At 31.4% G+C, this 25,262-nt stretch overlaps 2 protein-coding genes across 3 annotated transcripts; one reads left to right on the forward strand and one right to left on the reverse strand.

Moving 5' to 3' along the window:
• Window positions 1-30: 30 nt before the first annotated feature.
• On the forward strand, window positions 31-17,550 carry LOC132707979 (cAMP-dependent protein kinase type II regulatory subunit). 2 transcript variants are annotated; one of them, XM_060680031.1, is made up of 7 exons: window positions 31-158; window positions 729-973; window positions 5,148-5,430; window positions 5,761-5,937; window positions 6,612-6,771; window positions 9,099-9,285; window positions 12,047-17,550. In XM_060680031.1, the coding sequence occupies exons 2-7, from the start codon at window positions 742-744 to the stop codon at window positions 12,175-12,177; spliced, it is 1,170 nt and encodes a 389-aa protein (XP_060536014.1). In that variant the 5' UTR covers window positions 31-158; window positions 729-741; the 3' UTR covers window positions 12,178-17,550. The 2 variants fall into 2 exon arrangements, with proteins under 2 accessions (XP_060536014.1, XP_060536013.1); XM_060680030.1 differs by lacking the exon at window positions 31-158 and having other exon boundaries at window positions 250-973.
• A 1,046-nt stretch (window positions 17,551-18,596) lies between these two features.
• Window positions 18,597-24,599, reverse strand: LOC132706950 (CCR4-NOT transcription complex subunit 2). The gene is made up of 7 exons (XM_060678552.1): window positions 24,143-24,599; window positions 22,967-23,165; window positions 22,617-22,797; window positions 22,265-22,547; window positions 21,753-21,860; window positions 21,504-21,639; window positions 18,597-19,069 (listed from the first exon to the last, which is right to left on the reverse strand). The coding sequence occupies exons 1-7, from the start codon at window positions 24,289-24,291 to the stop codon at window positions 19,004-19,006; spliced, it is 1,122 nt and encodes a 373-aa protein (XP_060534535.1). The 5' UTR covers window positions 24,292-24,599; the 3' UTR covers window positions 18,597-19,003.
• Window positions 24,600-25,262: the final 663 nt, after the last annotated feature.

Consider the following 25,262-nt stretch of genomic DNA (forward strand, 5'->3'; position numbering starts at 1 on the left):
AGCAATTGTGTGGTTATCATATCTGCGGTCGATCCGTGGTTAACTGGAAATAAAAATGTTGAATTTTGAGCTTTAGTCATCAATTAAACGTGTCTTTGTCTAGAAGGAAACTAATTTAAAAAGTAGGCTAAGAAAACGAAAGTTCGAGACTGACAGAGGTAATCTGTATCCAATTGAATACAATTTAGAGTTGCCTGAACTTTAATTTGAATTTTCAAGAAAATATATTCTTCGTTTTATGAAATGTTTGTCCTTGACCTTAATTAAATTGCAGAGTTGCCTGACGAATCATGTGTTCTCTGACACAAGAGGATCATTAATCATTGATCGATAGTCCAGGAATTCATTTTTTTTGTCGGAACGCCTATCTTATCATTTATAAAAAACTTCGGAGATGCAGTAATACAGTTTCTCGTGGTTATATGTGAAAATTTTGTTTTCATGTGAAAAATACTTGTGGAATTAGTATAATACTTCGTATAGAGTGCATTGCAGTAATTTCGGAAATTGGAAGTTGGATAGTGTATGAAAATTGATCTCTAATTTATTGGATGTTATGAGTTTGTATAAGAAGTTATACGACTTTAGATTTTAAAAAAATATATCGCACGGCATTTATTATATGTATTTTCGACATTAATGGCTGTGTTCTGACATTACTGAGCAATACTAAGTTTTGGCATAAACCCATCCCAATAAGTATAATTAAATTTCAACAACATTACCAGGAACCAAGGAGTAATGAATCGTGGCGGAAGTGTGGGGGCCAGGGTGCATGTCCCAGAGGAATTACGCGAAGTGTTGCTGGAATTTACGATTAGTTATTTGCTTGAACAACCTGGAGATGTAGTCTCTTATGCTGCAGATTACTTTAATAGATTGAGGGAAACTAGGACAAATGCTTTGTTTTATGATGGTCCAGGTCCTTCTGATACATTGTCTCCAGATGAATCTACATTATCACGAGAGGAAGGTAAAATTTTTGAGTTTTGGATTTTATCATCATGATTGCAATGTAGAGAGATACTTTCATAGAATATTGAGTTTCAATTACTAATATTTATGTGCTAACTAACCAGAATTTCAAAAATTTTCAATCATAGAAAAGACAATAAATTGTTATTCAAACCTGGTGAAATCATTTTTTTTTTTTACTTAAAATTGGTAATTATCACAGAAATCCTTTTTGGAGCTTTCTTGGTGTCTTATTCGCTTAAAAAAATGACAATACGGTTCCTCAGTTGGCACTATAACATTTGTGTTCACATCGTGAATTTTGGCACGGGGTATGTCTATTAATACTTTAAGTGAATTATTTAAAGTGCGGTATTGAATTATGCTTTACCTTGGAATCATATCAGTATCCTGTGAATGTGGTATAGCAGATTTATATATATTAAAATGTTTTCTGAGTCTATATTTCTCTTTGTTTCCTCTATTCACCAAACCAAATTTACACTTAATTATTATGAGCAACAACAATTTCCTAAACCAATGTTTATTTTTATAGAAAAAGTGAAAAATTGAGGTTCACCTATATGCACGGTATTTATGTAAATTACAAAATTAAAGATTTAAAAAGATAAGTGAATAAAAAATGAAGAAATTGTGATCTGAACCACAAATTTATTAACTCCTTAAAAACAGTAAAGAAAATAGTTGAATTTTTAGAACATAATATATTAGTACTCTTTATTAGTTTTATTTATAGTTGGTTGTGTTGAAAAAAAGAATATAAATCCCTAGTAACTATCTTAAAACGGCAGTTTTCCAGAAAAAAGCACAAAATTGTATCGCAAATTTAAATAGAAGGCATGAATTTTAAGTCCAAACCATGTTGTTAATTTATTTATTTTTTAAAGATGTCAACCAACCTAATATGTCGGAGACAAAATTTGGCATATTTCCCCTTTAAGCTATGATTAGTATCTTTTTCGGAACCAAACATTTTTGTGTCTTTTTCTAAATGGCGTTAAATTATTTTTGTTTGTATAATGTCAAACATGTCCTTATAATGAATTCACGAAGGAATATTGGGTTCAAAATTCTCCTTCCTTGTCAAAATCTTCGTAGTCTTATTTGTTCGTAGTTGCGGTATTATTAGCGAATGTTTTCACGGAAATTGATTATTTGCCAGAAATTTTGCACTAAGAATAGCTTTCGGCTATATCTCGAGAAGTATGAATTTATTACGAAAGTTGCAAATAAGAAAATGTATTACGATTAATATAATCATAATCTTCTCTATTGTGAAAATCTTCTTAGTTCATTTCTGTCTTTCTCATGGCATTTTGAATTCCTCTGTCCAAGATTTGTGGGTTCTCCCTCTTTCTCCTATTTGTCAGCGTATATCTAGGAGTTGTCTAGGCCACATATTTCTGTCCATTCTGTTTATGTGGTCATACTATATCAGTTATCTGCGCCCTGTCTAAAATATCGTCTTTTATGCCTGCTCTTTTTCTAATTCGGGATCTTCTTAATGCTCATCTAAAAAGTTTTATTTCTACAGCTTTAAAGCGTTTTGTTCTAGTTGTTATTTGATAATTTTCTGATCCATGTGTGGTGATGGGTTCAATAATAGCTTTGTTGATTTTTTGGATTTTGACCAGAAAATGGACCTGCTGTAATTCTGTTGTTAAATATTTCGGTGTTTCCGTCTTTACTAATATAGTTTCCTAGGTACTTATACTTTCTACAGCCTTTAATTATAGAATTTCCGAGTTGTATGTTTGAAAGGGGTGCTTCTACTACTAGATGTTCAGTTTTAGATGTGTTTATTTTGAGTCCCCACTTTGAATATCTGATCGTCTGCAAACAGCAAGGTGTACATGATCTTATTGCTGTTTTTTATTTGAAGAAGATGGGGGAAACAACAATCTTGCTTTAATTCCTTCAATATTTTGAACGGCCATGATATTCAATTTCCTACCTTTATTATGCCAAGAGAGTTTTGGTATATGTTTAGCAATGCTCTTGCATATGACTTGTTTATTCCAGAGTCATGTAATATCTTGAACAATTTGCTTATTGACACGGTATCATATACTTTTTCTAAGTCTATGAACATTAAATGGGTTATCATGTTTATTGCAATTATCTTTCGAACAAGTTGCTGAATTATGAAAGTTTTATGCAAGCAAGATTGACCGGCTCGGAATCCGTTTTGTTCTTCAATGTCTCGAAACTGACCTTCTATTCTACCTTTCAGGACTACATCTAGCCTCCATTTAGAGCTAATTAGTGAATCAAACAATACCATTCCCCAATCCTTGGAATATTGTCTCCATTTAAAATTCATTTGTTAAATACTTTTGCCATTAGTTGAAGTAATTTTTCCGTTCCATTTTTAACCAGCTCAACGGGACTTGCCGCCTTTCTATTTTTTATATCTTTTAAAGCTTTTGAACTTCTTCCACTGTTATAGGTTGTAGAATTCGATCATCTTTCGGGTTCAAATCTTCTGGTTGATTTATGAATTCTGGTCTTTCTTCTTAAATAAGCAAAAATATAACCTAACGATCTTATTTTTAAATCGCATTATTAATAGTGCTTCTTCTCTGTTATAAGAAAATATGAGAAACTGCCCAGTACTCCTCGAAGATAACATCATATTGGGCTCAGGGAAATTCCCTGGAACGTGTCCTAAAGAACGCGGAAGGTGTGATTGCGATGGTTTGATGTTGATGTTTCCTGAGACAGAAATAAATACATGATTGTTTATGACAGTCTAGTTCAGTAATTGGCCAGAAAACTACTCCAAATGGGACCAAGCAACTGTGACTTGCCAACGTGTTTGTATATACCGATTCCATGTGCCATTGCAGTTGCATTTCGATCAAGGAGGAAATTTTGAGTCCAACCTTTGTCAAGAAGTGTGCAAGATCATGAACATAAGGCAAACTCGGACAACTCACTCACACCCAGTGTGATGTCTAATGAACCGTTACCTGTCAATGGTAGTCTCTGGCCATCAGAAATACTGGGACCAAGTTCTACATCGTGTCCTGTGTTCATATAGCTCGGCCATTCATGAAACAACAGACAAGGCTCTGATTAAAGTAGTACCTTAGGGGACGATTATGTGAACAAAAGATGAATGAGGTAGGTAAGCAGGTCTTATTGAACAGCCAAAGCTTTAGCAACAAGATAAGGAGCAGTATGATGTGAAAGCTGGAGGTAATTCTAACCAAAACAAATATAGAAAAAAAAAGTGAGATTAACAACTGCAACACAAGGAACAGAATAGCCTATAAACCAAACTATACTAGACTTCTAAAATGGCAGGGTGGCTCATGGTACCATGCGGTAAAATTTTTCAACAAGTCGTCAGACGCAAAACCCATACTTTAAGAAATAAGCGAAAAAAATCCTCATCCAACGCTTGTGAAGTATTTGTCGAACTGTAAATATTTTTTTTTCATTTTTTTTAAACATATGTAACTAGTAATTTTAATTGTATGGATTAGTTTATATCTACCAGAAATAAGTAAACAGTAGTTAGTAAGACTATATCATGGACGAGTGTAAATACTTTTATTGGTATAATAGCACAATAAATATAACTTGTATCTCGTATCAAGCTGGGAACAGATTAGGTTGTTAAACCTCAACAATATGACCTACCAGATGCACGGTTGGCTCAAAGTTGAAGGGCCAGGCCAGCTAGTTTGGCGCCGCTGGGCGGCCAGTGGGTTAGAGAAGTGAAGCAAGTCAGAACGCGCAAATATAAATAATCGAGTATAGTGTAAATAGTTAGTGACTTCATTATTTTTGAGCAAAATAAATTTTTAGTTCCACTAAGTTTCCGTTAAGTAAAATGTCCACCATATATTTTATTAGTTATAATAATAGCGGGGTTGTTTACCGTACTACTTTTAATATATTTGCATTGCTGTTATTTCTTATTCAGGAAAGATGACTATTAAGTTAGCAATGATACCGCGAATTCTTATGGCATTGGCTGGTGTCATCATTCGGATGTATTCGTCTTATTTCCTGGTATTATATTATATGTGTATTTCCGATGCAAACAATTGATAAACGTTAATTTTGTTGAGGTCAGTTATGCACAAATTGCAATCAAAAATTTGTTTTCTTGTGTTAGTTTTGACCGTAATTGTCGTTGCCGATGCCTTTGTATGTTTCAGAACCACCAGTGGGTCGTTTTCAAACTAGGCGTAAGTCTGTCTTTGCCGAAACATACAACCCTGAAGAGGATGATGATGATGACGGTACTCGGACAATTTTTCCCAAATCGGATGAACAACGGCAACGCTTGTCAGAGGCAGTGAGAAACATTTTACTTTTTCGTTCTCTCGATAAAGAGCAGATGAATGAAGTATTGGATGCGATGTTCGAAAGGAAAGTAACTAAAGACGAGTTAGTGATCAAACAAGGTGACGATGGGGATAATTTTTATGTTATTCAAAGGTTAGTTGTTGAGCCATGATCAAAAGTTTGTATCATCTAGATCAGCCGTCGCCAACCTGTCGACCGCGAGCTACCGGTAGCTCGCGGAAAAAATTCTGGTAGCTCTCACAAGTATTTTAATTTTAAAAATAGAAACGGCAAAAATCAGAGAAGCTTCAAAATTGCACAAAAAAATCTTATTGTCATGGGGCTTTCGTGTGGGAGTACCTCACTGTTTATTCCAAAATTAACAAAGTAGCTCAACGCAATGAAGAGGTTGGCGACCACTGACTTAGATGTTAATGGGAATTAGCGCTAAATACTTGTATTTTCACACCTGCGTCTTTCTAGTGGAATCTTCCACGCATTGGTAGCCAGTGATCCAGGTCAAGAGCCAGTACACATTCACACCTACGATAATAGCGGCAGCTTTGGTGAACTGGCGCTACTTTACAATATGCCTCGTGCAGCTACAATTAAAGCTGCTAGTGATGGCTCTTTGTGGGCAATGGATCGTCAAACATTCAGGTAATTTGGTTGGTTTTTGGGTTGCCTTAAAGCATATTAAGCAATTTGAGTTGCTAGTACACTTTTTTATAAATTACATGGATCATAAATCATAAAACCAATAACAATAGTAATAAATAACAAAACACATAACAGGGTAATTCATGCCAGATAGTAGGTTAGATGTCTATGGAAAATGAAACATATGAAAGCTGCTGATTCCTATATCAATACTTTGCACTTTATGAATTTTTTTTTTAGTCACGTTTTACAAAGAGTACTATATATTGAAACTAGTAACACGAGATAAGATGATTATAAAATGAAACAAAAACTTCAACAACTACTGGTGTGTTAATTTCCATATGATGTGCATGTGAAAGCAGCACATAACGTATAGTAAATCAGCGCTCATTGTTTGCGCTGATAACCCGTCTTGAGCAAAACCTGTGAAGCGGCACTAAATGTATTTCATTAGAGTTGATAAAGTATAGGGCATTCAATTTTACAATAATGCAGTTTTTATATATCACTCAGAACAAGCTTCTTTGCAGAAAATATATCTACAGACTATTCCTGTGAGGACACAATCTCTATCTAGGTAGTAATTATTTCACACAAAAATCTCTATTGGTTGCTTTATTTGCAGTTTTCGTTTTTTACACAAAAAACACGCTATCAAATCTTTTTTGCAGGCGAATTGTATTAAAATCTGCATTCAGAAAAAGGAAGATGTATGAGGCACTTATCGAAGGTGTTCCTATGCTTAAGACGTTGCAACCATATGAACGGATGAATCTCGCAGATGCACTTGTCCCACAGTCTTTTGCTGCTGGAGAGAGAATTATAAAACAGGTAAAGATTTAAGAAAAATATTTCATATTTTTCACCAAAGACTTGTGCTTCAATTTTGATTGTTAACCAAAACGAATACTCACGAGCAGAATTGGGCTGATTTTAATCAAGTGATTTAAATCTTTTTTTTTATTGAGACCAACAGAAAAAGCACAACCTAAAAATATCACAAAAAGTAAAAGACCTCTTCACAACATAGGACAAATAACAATAATATACATTTTATGTTTCTGCATTTTCGTTGAATAGTTTGAATAAAAAATACTAACTACCCTTTTCTTCTATCCCCAACCTGTTCCTTATATCTGAGTGTGCAAAACCAAAAGTGCTGACAGTTCGTTCTATTGACACTGAGAAAGCAGTTGTACACTATAACTGTTTTTATTATTGGCAGCTGTTTCTGGCTTAACCTTTTGTGATGTGCACTGCTGTATTCCATTTACGTTTTTTATTATTTCACCCGAAAACGTATTTTTTGATTAAATGGGAACTGCAACTTTATTACTAATGGCAAAAGTCCAGTGTTTCTATATAAATTATTTGTATCCAAAGCCAGATTCTTTTCTTTAGGTGTTTGTGTTTTTGATAATGGTAATTCTATAACATTCTTGAAGTGATATTGTAAAATGTTCCCATTGCTCTACAGCATCTGAGATCGTAGTTTTTTCTCTACAAAATATCAAGAGCATCAGGTATTGGTTTTAAAATGCATAAATATTATTGTTTATTTTTAATGGTTGAATCTGGCTTTGTTTTCTTCGCAGATTTTGAATAATATATCCCATCAGCAACGCTAATCTAAAGCTTTGCCTCCTGTTTGACTGAATTTCGCTTTAGCTAGATGATTATCGCGAAAATACTTAATAATTTGGACTACATGTTCCCTGACATCCGGTATTTGTAAGTCTTGGCAGAGTACATCAGATATTCCCGAAGTATTAATTTTGTAAAGAAGCGCTCGTCCATCTTTAGTTGTTATTCTTGCACATATAACTGGCTTACCGTGGACGTTTCACCACTTGTAAATGGACGTATTCATCCTGACAGAGGAAACACATTTTGCCTTTTCCTTCTTATAGTAGGCTTGTTGATAACGTTTTTCTTGGTGGCGGCCTATAACCAGGTCTTAATAAGTGAAGAGCTTTTTTTGCTTCAGAGTTTTCAATACATCGAAAACTAAAGTTACTAGGAAAAGTTGCCTTTGTTATTTGTTGGTCAAACATTTCTTTTTCGGCTGTGATGTTCGCATTACGAACCTACTGAAATTAGGCTGATTTTCAGTTTTTTTTATTTTGTTTGGACTTTGCGGAAATTTCCAAAGGTTTGACAAATCTCTTGTGGAACTCGAGGCACACTAAGTAGTAAGATCTACAGAACTGTTATACCATTATTAATAAATGGTAAACCAAATACGCGCCCAATTTTCCTTTAAAAAATTAGTAAAGGGTTTATTGGATTTTATTAAATTTATACTTATACATACAACTTTTTTTAAATACATTGTACATTCTTTCCTAAGGTAAATAAATTACACTATATGAATACGAAATACTTTTTTTATGTATCGTAGAAAATAAAAATAAGAAAGTATCTAAAAATTATAAACATTAACTTAAATAAAATATGCGTGACATTTTTAAAATAATAAATGCGTTAATTCTTTTGAAAACGTTTTTGTGAATACCATACTTCTACTTTTTACGAGATGGAAAGTTAGATAAAAATGCAATAAGTAATAATAAAATAAAATATTATTTACCTACCTGTATTCGTTTTATTCTGCTTATTATCATCAACATCAAGGTGTGCTTTAAGTCTTTGAACTACACGTTACACCTAGATTTATTTGGATTTGTTTAGATGTGAAACTGTTATATGCTATTTTCTTTTTTTCCAGCCTAATGCTCTATTTTCCGCTAATTCCATTCCTTTGACAAATCACCAACTAAATACGCGTTGTCGAATGACAATTTATAGATTCTTTTTCCGTGCAAAAAGCGCGTTCTGTCGAATTCTTAGTGTGTATATAGTACTATATTGTTTATAGTTTCTTTAAAATATTTTGTAATTGCTACAAAAAAAACTGGAAATACATATTTTTATTCTTATGAAATAAAAAAATCAATTAAAATAAAAAAATCAATGATTTTTGATTTTTTTAATAAAAATCAAAGTTTGCAAAACACTGCTTAAAACATTCTCTTTGTCCGAGTCAAAAATTCTTTACATAATGGGTTTCATTTTGTAATGGAATATTATCAGGCTGGTCGACTCTCACCTTAATTCTGCCTTAATTTGAGCCACCTATCATTTATATTTTATCACAGGGTGATGCTGCTGACGGAATGTACTTTCTCGAATCTGGGGAAGTTATTGTTAGCGTCTTAGATGATAGTGGCAAAGAAATTGAAATTAATCGTATTGGTAAAGGAGGATATTTTGGTGAACTTGCGTTGGTTACTCATCGACCTCGTGCTGCATCTGTGTTTGCGTCTGGAGATGTAAAATTAGCTTGTAAGTACCGTTCTTTGTTGCGTTGTAATTTTTAATTTTCACAGTGACCATTAACAGCTTACTATTATTTTTTGTATTATGTGAATGCCTAGCGACATCTGACGCTTACAGGGTGTTAGTCTTGCACGGCTGTCAGTAATGACTCCTTGTTGAAATTATAAACACATTGTTAGAAGACTTCCTTCTAACGATCTTCGATGACTAGGTATTTTAAAATTATACATGGTGTCTTAAATTAAACGACATTGTTTTAAATTTCCACTTGCAGTATTAATTTTTTTTTTAAAAGGAGACGCCCATGGTTTTGATCTTTTTTCTTAAAGCGGGTCAAAATACCTATAATTTGGTATATATATGTCCTATACCTAAATCTAATGGTTTTCGAAATTTTTTGGAATAAACTCGCTTGCGAAAAAAACCAATTATTTTATAATGGCATATCTTTCTCATATTTTATTTAATTTTAATAATTGTTTCAACGATTCATGGGACAATTTATTGCGCCTTGCGTCATATAATTTGGACCGATGAGTCGATTTTTCATACAAAAGCCTCAATTTTTAAAAACACATAGATTACTGGAGTGATGAAAATAAGAAAAGGGTGTTGGAAGTAAAACGACAAGGTAGACGATCGGTGAAAGTGTGGTGCGGAATATACCGATCAAAGGTTATAGGGCTAATTTTCTTTAATGAAAACTTAAACTCAGGAAGATATTTAAATATGCTAAAAAATGAAATACAACCATTAATAGTAAATGAAATACCGGCTTGTGAACGTACTCAATTAATATGGCAGCAAGATGTCGCCCGTACCACCGGAGAAACGATATCGCTGAATTTTTAAATCAAAATTACATTCTCTGGATGGAACATCACCTCAAAGTCCAGATCTTACCCCACTGGACTTTTTTTTATGGGGGGCTATTAAAGATATGGTCTATAAAGAAAGATGGACTATGATAAATGAACTACACAGATGTACTAGAGAAGCTGTAGTCCAACTAAATAACACCGATTTTGTTTTTAATGTTATAAACCATATAGAGGTTGTTTCTACAACGTATATTATTCAAAATGATGGACATGTTGAAAACCTACTGTAGATTTTCTATTATGTTTTACCTTAGTTTTTACTTTGATTGTTACAGTTACTGTTTGTTGCTTTTACTTGTTACTGTTACTTGTTTTATATTTCTAAACTTATCTTATAATTATACATATTATTTTACATTTTTTGATTTCCTAAACCTATAAATCGCTCTATTACCTTATCAAAAAAAGACCCATCACCCATTGCAAAAATCCTTAAAATTAATATAAAAATAAGAATTATATGTTTTTTAAATTTTTTTAAAATAATTAGATGTCAGTATATAACAAATATATATATATATATATATATATATATATATATATATATATATATATATATATATATATATATATATATATATATATATATATATATATATATATATATATATATATATATATATATATATATATATATATATATATATATATATATATATATATATATATATATATATATATATATATATATATATACATATATATATACATATATATATATATATATATATATATATATATATATATATATATATATATATATATATATATATATATATATATATATATATATATATATATATATATATATATATATATATATATATATATATATATATATATATATATATATATATATATAATATGTATACCAAATTATAAGTATTTTGACCCGCTTTGAGTAAAAATATCAAAAATGTGGGCGTCTCATTAAAAAAATTGAATGAAAAAATGAATACTATATTTAATTCAAGACATCCTGTATAATTTTAAAATACCTAGACATCGAACATTGTTAGAACGAAGTTTTATAAAAATGTGTTTAAAATTTGATCAAGTGGTTTTTACTGCCTGCCGTGGAAGCCAATTTCTGTCTAAACTACACAAAATTCGAATGAGTAGTTTCTATAAAAGTTACCTTTATTTTTGGCAAGGATTCGCAAATTTTCAAAATATATAGATAGGGTGCTCTGTTCAAAATTTTAATTTGTCGGTCCAGCACTTATCTGATACCCTGTATATATAAAAAACAAATAATTTTAAAATCTAATTTAAACCATAAAACTTTTGTATAAACTTTCTTTTTAAATCAGTAGTTACTGAGAAAAGGTGCAGGCCCCTAATAAAGTGCCCACCCTGTACTTTGTAAGGTGCATTAAAGCAGACGATGTCAACCTTCACAACAATGACAAAAGCATCTTATTCAGCATCACATAAAAATGCAAAAATATATCTTTAACGATAGATATACATGTTGGTTATATTATATTGTTATTTTTTTTAAATAATGTGGACGTGGATAAAGACTATTTTTAAAACTGTGAATGCATCTGATGTACGTGGGCATTATGCTGATCGCTCACTAGACAGCAAACAAATAGCAATCTTTCCCAGGAAGACTGTCTTCCACTTACATTTTAATTCAGTGTTGCAATTCGATTTAATGGACAACAATCCTTCCCTGTTTTATATTTTGTCAAAAATTAAAGTAACGAATAAATAATCTATTTTTTTTTTAATTGGCGAATTTTACACTTTATATATTTTTGGGTCGTTGTGTTCGTGTGTCACTGTGAATTTTTACAGAAACAAAATAACTCAACTGTTAAATAAACTGCAAATTGCAAACTGCATCATGGTTTAAGTAGATTTCTTTTTCATTGCAGTCCTGGATGTGGAGGCTTTTGAACGACTTTTGGGACCGTGTATGGAAATCATGAAACGTAATATTACTGATTATGAAGACCAAATGCTCAAGATATTTGGATCGAAGCAGAATATTAAAGACGTGCGATGAATGACTGGTGTTAAAACACGTCTCATTATTGGGGGGACGTTTTTGGAAATTCTTACTCCTTTTGTGTTCCCTGTTCGTGGTAAATGGTACGGGAATGTTTTGAATGTGTGGTCGTTTATTTAAAAACAAAATCCATTAAGCTTTATGGGAAGTAGTTGTGGCTATTGAATAATTAATTAATTAATTTTAAAATTTGGAGGTTGTTAGAGATTACCAGAAATCTGGTAATTTTCTATTTTTCCTTCTATAAATGTGATTATATCATTGTACAATCATTCAAAAAACATTTGAAATGGGGTCTACTTCTCATTTTTATTTATACATGTTAAATTCTACTAGTCAATGTAAATATTGTGGAACATGGTGTTTTACATTTAATTAGTTTAGATTCCTATTTGGAAATAAAATGTCTTTAGTCAATTTTTGTGAGATCTTGGGCACATCTTTCATTTTTCATGAAAAAAGCATAGCACATTGTATTCTGCTCAGCACTTGTATTAATGTACAAAAAAGTCGGGGTGAAAATTGGTGTTATGTTTATTTAATATAATTAGAAAAAATAATTAGAACGAACGCAGATAAACTGACTAAAGGTGTGGGGTATAATGAGTCACTTTAAAGTATTTTACATTAGACCGCAAATCCTGCAATTTTTATTATTAGAAGAATAAATTGTTTTTAGCGAGCCAATTATTTTGCAACAAAGACGATATTTGACCTCGAACCAATTTAATTGCTATAAAATATGACTTGTTTTTATACCTAGCCGTTATTTTTTCAAAAATTTCAGTTTGAGATATTTGTAAAAGATGAAAATCTGAATTCACATAAATGACGCTGTAACAACCGAAACCATGCTTTTTTAAAAGCTTCATTCGTGGAAACGATGTCGGCCTGACTTCTGATTAATATGCATGACTTGATTGTCAACTACGCAGGCAGGGTTCGAAATAGATCCGTTATTGACAACTTTCTGCGAAGGGGTTGTGATGTTTTGAATTTGAATTAACCACTCCGTTTTGACAGTTGAAAACTACAGTAAAATCGAAAGCATACAAAGTTTATTGAAGAAAAAATGTAATATTTAAAAATAATGCAGATGAATTCATCCATCATTATTAAATACTTTACATTTTTGTTCTAATTTATTATATTTTATTTTTGTTATTGTTCTGTTTTGTTTTACTAAACAAGAAGTTGCATTTATTTTTGTTATAAATTTTATGTTAATTATATTTTCTATTGTATTTTTGAGGCCAATTTCAAATATTTCATTATTTTTATAACAAAAATTTTCTATTTTAAATGCTCATAACGTCAAATGGCAAGTGGTTTGGACCAAACCGTCTTCATATGAACTATTGCTGTAAAATCAAAATGTGGTAGAACGGGCAGAATTCATTATTCTCATTCATGTTGAAGTTTTATATAGTATTAGATTTTTTGCTTCCATTACTATAAAAAATACCTATCAATCTTTTAACTATTAAAGTTTCAATTAAATTTATTGTTAATACTTGTCACTAAACTTAACGGATGGGATAGTCAAAAACGTTAAGTCAGAATTTCAGGTTGATTTTTAAAGTACATACTCAATATTTGAAAAAAATTGTTATGCCATAATAACACTTAAAACTTGAGAATAGCACGTTTCACGTGGTCTTCAAGTATTCAATTTTAGCAACTGAATAAGAAGTATTTTGGTAGAAATAGTCAGGTTATAAGTTTCTGATTTTCTGGCTTTTAGGACTTTTAATATTTGAATAAACGTATGTTGTGAAGAACGCAAAAACAACAGTCCTTTTCATGTTCATTTTAAAAAAGACTGAACAATAGACTAAAAAAGCTCAATCTCTAGTCGCAAATTTAAATTCGTTATGAATGTGGATGGTACATAAGGATATAAAAAGATCTTTTTAAAAAGTTCTTTCGTAGAGAACTGCATCCTTCATTTCTTATTTTGTTAATTTTTTTTTGTTACTCTACATGCTTTTTCCACATCGTCTGTGCAATGTGCTCAGAAATATTTGTAAGAATAGGTCAGAATGTGCCTCCTAAAGTTATAGAAATTTGGTAAAAATTATATTAGCAGTAATTTTTGGTGCTTCATAATGATTCAAGTTATCTCCTCTTACATTACATATTTTGTTTAAATATCTAGTTCAGTGGCCGACTTTTACTGATCGGGTTTGAGTTTAGTTACTATATCGAAAATGATTGATTTAAAATGAAATTTTTTATGATATCAACGATATTGTAATGAAAGAGTATAATTAGTAAGTAACGAGAAATATGCAGCCTGCTCAATAAAAAAGGTTACCAACAAATTGTGTTGTCATATTTTCCACAGATTAACCCCAAAAAAAAAAGTTTGATTTAATGCTAGTTTGGCATAAATCTATTTTTATTTGATATTTCTTTTTAATTATTTTCCAGTGCCATAAAACTTTCGAAATTCAAAGACATTTTTTTCTTTTATAAAACGGCAAAATATTTACAAAGGTGCCTGTTGAACCAACATGATAAAACTATAATTTTTGGGATTTCTTGTTCTATTTATCGGCAATTTCATTTTACATTGCTCTGTAATAAAAATAGTAGTCTCTGTATTATATGAGAAATAATTTAAACCAAAACAGTTCATCAGTAAATTGTATTTTAAATGATCAGGTTAGTTTAACAACTAAACTATTTACCACTATGAATTAAATTCCATGAAATTTAAGTGTTTATTAGGCCAACTTTAAATGCATAAGAAATGATAAACAAATAAAACTCAGGAACTGCTATTCCAATGTTTTTGAACCGTCACTTTTTTGAAGATTTGAAATTGTACAGATAAACCGATTTTTTTTATATTGTTATTGTCACTACATACATATATAAACTGTGATAACTGTACTAACTTTATTTATCTGAATGAACCCAAAATGTTAGAAATTGTAATGAAATTGGTATTTAATTAATTTATGGAATTTCAAGCTTGAAGTATGTGAAGGGCTAACAATGATAATCACGATCCAACGTTTTAATTTGTAATACAATATTTTCCCTTTTTATGTTTTCTCTCATAGCTTATTGAGAATCTCTTAAGTTTTTCTTATATTTTTTATTTTTGTTTTCTAATTTATTGCACATTATTTGTTGTTGTCTAATCGGTGGCTGTAGTGTATATTCTAATGTGTACCAAGTGATTATAAGAATATTTCAGAAAGCTTTATCTTATTTTAAAATATTTTTCAAAATTGGAAAATTAATTGGATCCTGTCTGTTTTAAGAATAGACTATTTCAATGAAAAATACATCATTTCTGTCTCCCCCAAACAAAAAAATTATTAATACTATGTGTTTAATAGTTATATAAGGCTGACATTAATTAATTGTACACCTTTGGTAATATGTTACACATCATAAAATTTAAAAGTCCCAGAATATAAATTTATCAATAGAAATATTTCATTTTTCTGGAATCCTTGACCGAGAAACAAAATTGCGCACATATCGAGATGTGTGGAATTATCACGATAACAGATGGGTATGATGGAGTGTAGTAAAATATTGGTTCTACTTAATTATTTGTTTATTAAAAAGAGAGTATTTTTTGTGGTCTGATGTTTTTATTGGATTCGGGATGTAAGCTTTAGTATTTATACTTTTTTGTTTCACTGACATAAAATTTCGTTTGCCAGTTTTAGTTTTAAATTTAAGTGCAAAATAGAATGCTTGTTAGTGGGCAATGCTCGCATCTCATCCATATTAAAATAGGCGCTATAGGCGTAGATATACATATAAGAATTAGAAATTGAATTGTCACGAGGCTTTACCTATAACAGAGAAAGCAAACAAATGCTTTATCTCAAAGGTAGTAAGCATATATCCAACAACAGTATGGTGCTATTAATTTAGGTGTTTTAATTCATACTTGATTCCAGAAAAAAGGAAGATTATATTAATCATTAATATCAGTATAGTAAACTAACCAACCATATACAGTTTTTATAATGCAACTTAGATATGTAAATTTGCATAATTTTTTAAAAAAGATTTTTTACAATGTTTCAGTTTGCAGTAGCATTGACATAAACAAATAGTCTTGTTTTTAGTGTCTCCAAAAAGAATATATGTATTTAAAAAGCATTTCAAAAGACAGACGGCACAGATTTATCTTCCTCTACACTTCCTTTCACTGGTTTCAACTTGAACTACAGTTCGGATATAAAAAAAATTAAGGCTGACAGATAAATAACAAATCCCACAATAATTAATAGTTCGATTGAAGAATATGCTATTGTGGAAAATTCACCTCAGTTTTTACGTGCAACTTTTTTACAGGTAAAAGTTGCACAAAAGTTGTCATTTACAGGAATATTGAGCAAAAAAATCGTTCTTCTCTTAAAGTGTTTATAAAGCGTGTTAGTGGTTTGGCACAAGGCTAAAACTATACTGTCCCTTTGAGCGTTTAATTTCGCTGGACGCGAGAACTTTAACATGATACAGTATGTTAAAATACTTTTACAAAATGAAACTGTGGTTGACTTGTAACTGTAGTAAAGATTTTTCTTCTACAAAAATTTTCTGTGGACTAAATACAGAATATCAAAATAGTTTTTCCTAAACAACTCTAACTATTTTTATCCCATTTGGTACAGTGTCAACACTTCAGTAGACCTGCATGTATTAAATGCAAGTGGTGAAAGTCACTGGTTGCATCTAATTCGAACTGTATATTGATTACTTAGTAGACTTTGATAATGCCTGATCATATTATTGCTATGCTGGGATTTAAAATATTGTAATCTGTCTTTCACGTGAAAGTTTTGGGCGAATTTTATATAGTATGGTGTTTTTTATGTTGCACCGAACTAGCATATGGTTTCTGGTGAACAACGGAAAACAGTTTGCATTGTGAAAGAGTTGTTTAGTGTAATAATTTAACATTTTTAACAATAGTTTCTAATTACTTTGGCATTATTTTCCGAAAAATGTGCTAAAAAGTAAGTGTATTTCTTGTAATTACTATTGTATCTTGTATCATTAACAAAAAAAATCACCTTTTTCTGACAGCTACAGAATTTACTAAGAGCACAAACATAATTTTCGGTAAATTTTGTGGGTGGAAATGAGGGAAAAAATAAGGGAAAAGAAATATGTTAAATTTATAAATAGCAACTCGTTCTGTATTAAGAGGAACAGAAAAGTGTTTTACAACTTTTGTCACTCTGGGTGGGCTTATTACTATTTAAGATATTCATTCTGGAAAAGCACTCGACCGTCAACCGTGCTCAGTATTCTTTAGTCATTCATGTTTCTTCTTATGACTAAAATTTAAAGAGCTTATTATATACAAAGGATGTTTTATGTACAAGACGAGATGTAAGAATTTGTAAATATTTATTATTTATGGAAATAAAAAATATTATGAAATGTTTTTATATTTCATTTACTGATTCATGTTCCGGCTGCCGACATTTCATGATTGCGAATCCTCAATAACATTTTTGCGGCTGTCTGTATTGTTTTCAATTCAATTTCATCTTTTACAAACTTTTAATGAAGAAAAATGTGTAGATAATAGTATATTATGTCGCAAGTTTGAAAAAACACCACTTGTAAGTGTGTAAACTAGAAGTTTATTAACTACACTTTTTCTATGATCATTAATTTTTGGGGTACGTGTTTGCATAACGACACGAATAAATTAACTGCAGAGCTGAGCTCTTAAAATGACACTCGCGTACGCCTGATCAGTGCACAATTGGATACTTTAGAATAGTGGAAAAAAGTACTAAACTCTCTGAAAATAATTTTTCTTCTAAACTGCTCTGCAGTAAGGGCAGAAGTATACACGCGAAGAAGAAGAGGTATACACTATTTAATCACTCTGGCTCAACATCCTCTTCTTGATACGCTTTTCACCATAAAATTTTTAATTTTAGCCATTGTGGAAAAAACTTATTTTTCTACTCCCGTTTGTAAAATGTCTAATTACACACCGATCTAGCGTCCGGGAAGCGCCACTTTACCACGTTAGTTTCGTTTCCCACTGATCGGAACCGCTTTGGACATTTCCGGGATATTACCGCACGGGTTTGGAAGCAACCTGATGTTTTCGGAGATATTTTCCATACCTTGATAGTTGACGTTTGTCAATTCTGAGGGCCATGAATGTATTCGTGTTGTTTTGCGAAAATATACCCAAAAACTAACGGTCGTAGAAAAAGTACAGTATGCAACACGTTCGGTAAACTTTTTAAGTCACTCGTTGATTAACCACTCGCTCCGCTCGTGTCAAATAATATACTATAAGGTACCATGCTATAGATGGGGGTATTTGTTTAACTCAAATTTAAAATAAATCCATAAGTATTTATTAATATTGTACAAATCAATATACAAATGAAATGAAAACTGTATAGATTTACAACTTTAATCCTTCATTATTTTGTTTTCTTTGAATTTTAAAACCAATTACTTTATATCCAAAGGAGATTGCATGTCTTATTTGTTTTTGGCAAATGTACTTTTAGAAACAAACAAGGATTCATGTCAACTATTTATAACTGTAACAATATTTGTCATCAGAACCTGTTTTCAGGGATAAAATTTTTTATATCCATACATCCATAAAATGACTTGAATCTAATTTGGATATAATGTTTTTTCATCATACTTAGCTGAACATGCAAAATAGCTGGATTGAAATCAACCATTTTGCAGCCCAGAATTAAGCTTAAAAATTAACAAGTTTTATTATAATGTATACATTTTTCATTTATTTATACGCGGGATCCCAAAATAGGGAGGTCATGGAATCAGCCTAAACAGCTCACGTTGTATTCAGGACTGGTCTACCTTCAAGCTTGCTGTAATCCAAATGAAATTCCTTTGCCACCTATACCACAAAATATAGAATACCATAAACCGATTGAAGAACTTGGTTGAATTCTTCTCAATGATGCAGATTCCTATATGAACTAATTATTTACTGATTGTTGTAAAAAAAAAACCTGTCCTCATCAGTTCCAACAGCATTCAAATTATTTCTTGCATCTTGTGGTTAGTAATTTAAAAAATTAAAATGTTATGACCAGCTGATTTTCCAGGCAGGCCTAGATAAAAGCATAAAAATTTAATCTCTTAAAAATCGTCAGGTTTCACGATTTCATCAAAAAAATAGGTTCGCATATTCATTTAATTTAAGGGCGAATTTAGTATCTACCTACGCAAACAGATCATATAGTGTGAAGGACAAAAATTAATATCGAAATTAGGGAAAGTTTATAATGTTTACGCTTAAGTACATTTATAAAAACAAAATTTGTATGTTTATAATTGTTTATCAACTTTGAATCTTATTTTTTCCATTTTATTGCCTAATTTCTTTCTAAATGTTTTGCATTCTCAATTTGTTGTGTAAAGACCCACACAGAGGGACGTTGATATCCGCCTAGATCAATGCTCATTCAAAAACTTTAGTGTGTATGTTATATGCGCACTTAAAAATGTAACGTTCTTCTACATACACACTAACGTTTTTGTTTTTAAAGTTTTTATTCCTTTATTTATTCCTTCAAAATTTTTGCTTTGAATACTATCTAGTTGCAGTGGACAAATGTGCTTCAAGCTTTACAGTTACTGTCCTTTGGGAAGCCATATAAAAAATATTGTTTCAGCAAGATATTTTTGTTTCGTTAAAAATTTAATGATTTATCACCAATAATACGGTCCTGTGGGGATTGCGTAGAATGGTTTAATTATAGGTAATGGTATTTGCGATTTTTTTTCTATGGCGGATTGAATGTAAACACGGCGTTTTTGTGTTCTACGAAATGCAAAATCAGAAAGGTGACCATTTCACCAGATTATTTTTCAGAAAGACAATCGTTACAAATATTTAAAAAATGTTAATAACAAAGTACAGCCCACTTAACAAAAACGACCTCTACAATAAGGCGAACGAAGAATGTAAACAATCGGTGAGCCATCAGGAAAAGGAGGATAAATGCTGGTCGCTTTTAAGTTTATATGTTTTTCATCGAGTTATTTTTATTGTTTTGAAAACTATGCACAATAATAGGTATATTGAAAAACTACAACTTACAAGAAACAGTATTCGCGGAAGCGTATAGACAGTTTCGCCGTCGTTACAATCAGAATTAGTGTGTGAGGTCAAAATATTTGTTTTTTTTCTAACGTTTGAGATTTATTTTCAATCACACAAAATTGAAAGTTATAACCTGCACAGTTGAATCAACGGGCGAAGTACCAACAGCCAAGTTAAAAGCACATCCTTTGATCAAAAGTGTTTTTTTAATAGGCCTTTGAAAAGATAAATAGTTTAATTATATACAATTACTGGCACGTAACAAAAGGCCACAGAAACATACGTTTATTTTATGCTGAAGAAGTATTTTTGTTTTTCAATCAACAGCTTGGCACTGATATTACCAAAATTACATGTTCCACAACAACAGCCATACAATTTCTATTTAAAGTAACTGAAATCTGCTTAAAAAAAAGAATAGATTAGAAAACAATATACAAAAAGCATCAACTATGGTATAATTTCTGAACTGCCTGAAAAAACCTATGCATCCTTCTTAAAAGAGTAAAACGAATTTATTAGAAGTTGAGCAGAACTCACTTACGGGAAACGTCCTTGTTCTGCAGCCTATTATTTTCAATATCTCATGCCTATAAGTTTAAAAAAAATATATATAAAATTTTATAATTTTATGTGCGTTAGACTATTTTAATATATTATACCTATTTTAAACATCAAAATATATTTGATATTATGAATGCCATGCAACCAGATATATCGCTTCTTTAATGTGATGACTCGCGCGGACTTGTGATGTGTTGATGTGGACAGGCAATAATTAGTTTTACAAACAACTGCTATCAAAATCATAGTCTGTTATTTGATAGTATTTAGAATATTTTCGTTTATTTCGATAATTGCAGTATTGCTATTGTTTGTACCCTACCTTAAAGGAAAATGATATTTTAAACATTAATTTCATCATGTCATACCTTTAAGTAAAATGGGTGAATATGAAATAGTTATTTTGCGAAAAACAGTTTTTTGTTTTGTAGTAGAAAAAATGCAGTAGATCTGTTATTTCTTTATGGGCTTTTCTTGTTATGGGCTTCTGTTTATTCTGTTTATATATTTTTTATTACCTCTAATTATCTTCATAATGTGATGTATGACCGTTTCTTAGTTTGGTAGTTAATAGTTAGTAGATGGCTCTATAATCATCTTTCTGGATTTCAACTTTATATAGCAACCCATGACACATACTCAACTGTAACATACACACCTTTCTCCAACTTTGGATGTCAAAGAAATAATATGTGCCTCTTTCATATGATGAAGTCTTTTCAATAAGAACCATACCAGGAACTTGTGTTATCCACACTTTCTCCTCCATGTGATACCTCCACTCTCGACTATACCTGCAATTAGCAACAAATAGTTTCCTTAACAAATTAAGACAAACCCTATACATTCATTTCACTTTTTTCAAATTAAAAATTTATTTTCGTCATTTTTATTATTGATTACTCACAATTCCGAAGCTGCCGCAATTTGAAGTACATCGCCTACACTGTTGTAAAACATAAAAAAAAGGAGATCATCCTTATATCGACTCAACTTCATTGCGGCAAGCTTATCCCTGAAAAATGAAAAACTTTGTGTATATACATGGTATATATAGGCAAAGTTGCGCATCGGCGATGTGGGAAAATTTTCCAAGATGGCAATGAAGAAAATCACAAAATTAATGTCATCATAAATGTGTGGTGATAACTGTTTTGACAGGCATCTCTCGAGGCAACCATGTCAGAATGAAACGGAGTAATTATAAACAATTTAATTAAAATTATGGAAAATTTCTAGTCACAATAAAAGGGAATGAGAGCAATTGCTACAGAAAAATTTTTTTATTTCCCCCAACACTTCTGGTAATATTTTACTTTCAAAAGCATATTGACGATAATAGCAAATATACAACTTTAACAGGAATATCTCACAGTAACACTGTTAATCATTTTGTAATTCAAATCGTACATAACTTACCTGATGGCATGATTAATGAGGTACTCAGGGGGTACATGAAAATCAATGTCCTGAGGACGACAGGGATGTTCAGCCCAAGGTCCTCCAAAAGATGGATACAAGTTATCTGGAGAGTTGAGATTCAGACCAAGAGTTGTTAAATCTTGACCAAGCGCAAGGGACACCAAATTAGGGTCAGTTTCAGCAGCTCGAATAAAAGTTAATAAACCTACTATTCCAAACTGATCTGAAACCATGCTGGCAGGTATATTGGTGACACGACCATCTGGAGATGTCTGGATTCCTAATTTGAAAAAACAATAAGAATAATAAGAAGGTATAAGAAAGCAGTACTATGACTATAAATAACTACCTTGTTTGGAACCATTTTTATCACCATCCCTAGAACTTGAATTGCTCTCGGTATTCACACCTTGTCCATTTTTATCTGTAGAAGCACTTGTTGGTGAAGCGCCCTCAACATGATTATGGGTACCTGGCAGTGCAGGAAAGTCTTCATTTGACATAGTAAATTCACTAGTCTCAGACGTTGGCTAAAAATAAGTCTTAAAGTAGCTATTGCATTTTTGTGCCTTTTTACACTGAAACCATAGTAATTTATGTTGTGGGACTCATAGCTATCATTTACAATTAATCAAACTTTCTAGTTGTTTTTTAACAAAGGACCACACAACTTTCAAAAACTATATAAGTTGCGTGTACCTGCTTTACCATTCCAACATACGGTTTTCCTCCAGGCATAGGACTAGGCTGGGGAACATCTCCTGAACTTCGATTTGTCAGGGATGGAAACTCACTCAAGTCCAACAGAGAAGGTGTGTTAGCATCACCCGATCCAAATACTGAATTAAAGGAACTATAACCCCCAAGACTGTTCATGTTACCCATTTGGTTGCTATTTCTAAAAGTTAATATAAACATTTTGAGAGTGATTTTCTTTCACTGTAATTGGAAAGATACTGTGCCTTTGCAATAACAGTTTCATTTTCCAATTGTTCAACTCTCGCCATAAAAAATATGAGAAGGACATTAGAAACTTAAAATAAAACTGATTTTAATGACATATGACACAGAGAACTAGATACAATTTTTGATACTATTATGGCCATTATTGACTTTGGCAAATTATATTAAGTATAATTTAATTTTGCTGGTAAAAAGTTTGAGTTTGCTTTTTGACAGCACAAACACAACTTGGAGCCTAGCACATGTGCAACTAGGTCCTAAAACAAGTTAGACTGATCTAATATTTAACTAGTACTGAACAAACGAAACATTAGGATTCTATGGCACAAGACTAACCAAAACTAATTGAATATAGTTTTAACACTAGTGTGATAGCTGTGTTGGGGAACATTACCAAATTCAAGTGTCTATTTTGACCCTAGTAACCTTAATAATTATCTGTTCATTTTAAATAAATAAGGTCTCCAAAATATATCATACAAGCATTGAACACTTAAAGGAATACAATATATCTACTGCATTGTTTAGGAATCATAGGTCCTAGAAGTTTCCAGCTTTCTATTTTCTCGTTTTTGTTGTTAAATATTTGATTCAAATCATTTTTACACAAGTTTTCATACAGAAGACTTAAACCAGCCCACAGAACTAAATACATTAGAGTCGAAACTGTTCCTAGCCTACTTTATTACTTCAGATTCAATTTTAGCAATGTAAGTTAATCTCAGATACCTAGAATAAATCTTTTTTATTGACCTCCCAAAAAAGGCTATGGGGTTTAAAAATTCTACATGAATTAAATATACTACTTTGTTCATGAAAATAAGTAAAATATTTGGTATGGGGTATCAAAATTATTTAAAATTTTCATTACTTCTACCACACTTATAGGAATTTCAATTAAAAAATCTTTACCCTAGTGAAGGAATAGTTCTTCTTTCAGATGGTGGTCTTTGGCCGAACACTGGAGTAACATGCCCAGACATAGAGTTACTACCGAAACTCACACTCGGTCTTCCGAGGCTGCTACCTCCAATACTTCTAGTAAAGTTCAAATTTGCCATAGCTATCTGTTAAGTTGTGAGCTGGTTTCAGGCATAACGAAGATTTGGAAGAGTTTGGTTTCAGTCACTTTTCTTTTACGGAAAGCTTTTTTTAACAACTAGAGTACACAAAGTATACAATCATCACAAATGTAAATTTAAATGCGGTTGGAGATGAATGCGTTGTTGTTGATAAAACAGTTCGATCAAAACACGATATCCGATGTAACTTTTACAATCGAAAAAATGCACACACATTAAACGCTTTCCTTGCGTTTTCTTTTTTACTTATTGTTATTGTCCAACTACTTTCCGCCATTACCATTTTACAATTGTCCAACAAAATGTCAAATCGTGTGTCAAACTGTCACAATCCCGAAGAATATATAGATTTCTTTCGCAGCAGAGAATTATCCACACGTATATAATCAAGCCGATTACTTAACGAATCACCTGGTTCTAAGATGGCGCTACATCATCCATTGTATAAACCACAACTATATAGTATAAAAAGCTGTTAAAATAGGTATTTGTCATTATTAGTTAGTCGTGTTTCGAATTCTATTATGAACTACTTTCAGCAGGGTTGCCCATTGTTATTTTTACATAAAATTTGTTGAAATTAATTGCATCAAAGACTAGATTATCGGACGCAAAATAGATTTGCCCAATAGCTCGGTTACCATGGATTATAAATAAACCAAATTTACACGATTCACTCAGTATCCAGTATATCTCTCTGATTCGTTTTAGTTTGCCTTTCTGTGAGCTTCGAGCTCGCCATATGGGAAAAGTATATTTTTTTTAGTTTACGAAAGTGGCACTACGTGGCGTAACGATCGTATACATGCCCGTATATTATTTTCCATTTTAAAGTGGCCTATACACATTGTTTATTTTGTTGTTTAACTTCTATTTTATTTAGAGGAGACAGGTTAATAAAGAACACGTCTGGTCGTAGCGCAACCCGGTAACAAAGTACTTTTATTTTA

Source organism: Cylas formicarius, unplaced genomic scaffold (assembly GCF_029955315.1).
Source record: "Cylas formicarius isolate icCylForm1 unplaced genomic scaffold, icCylForm1.1 PGA_scaffold_10__41_contigs__length_53128322, whole genome shotgun sequence".
In the NCBI taxonomy this organism is placed as follows: domain Eukaryota; kingdom Metazoa; phylum Arthropoda; class Insecta; order Coleoptera; family Brentidae; genus Cylas; species Cylas formicarius.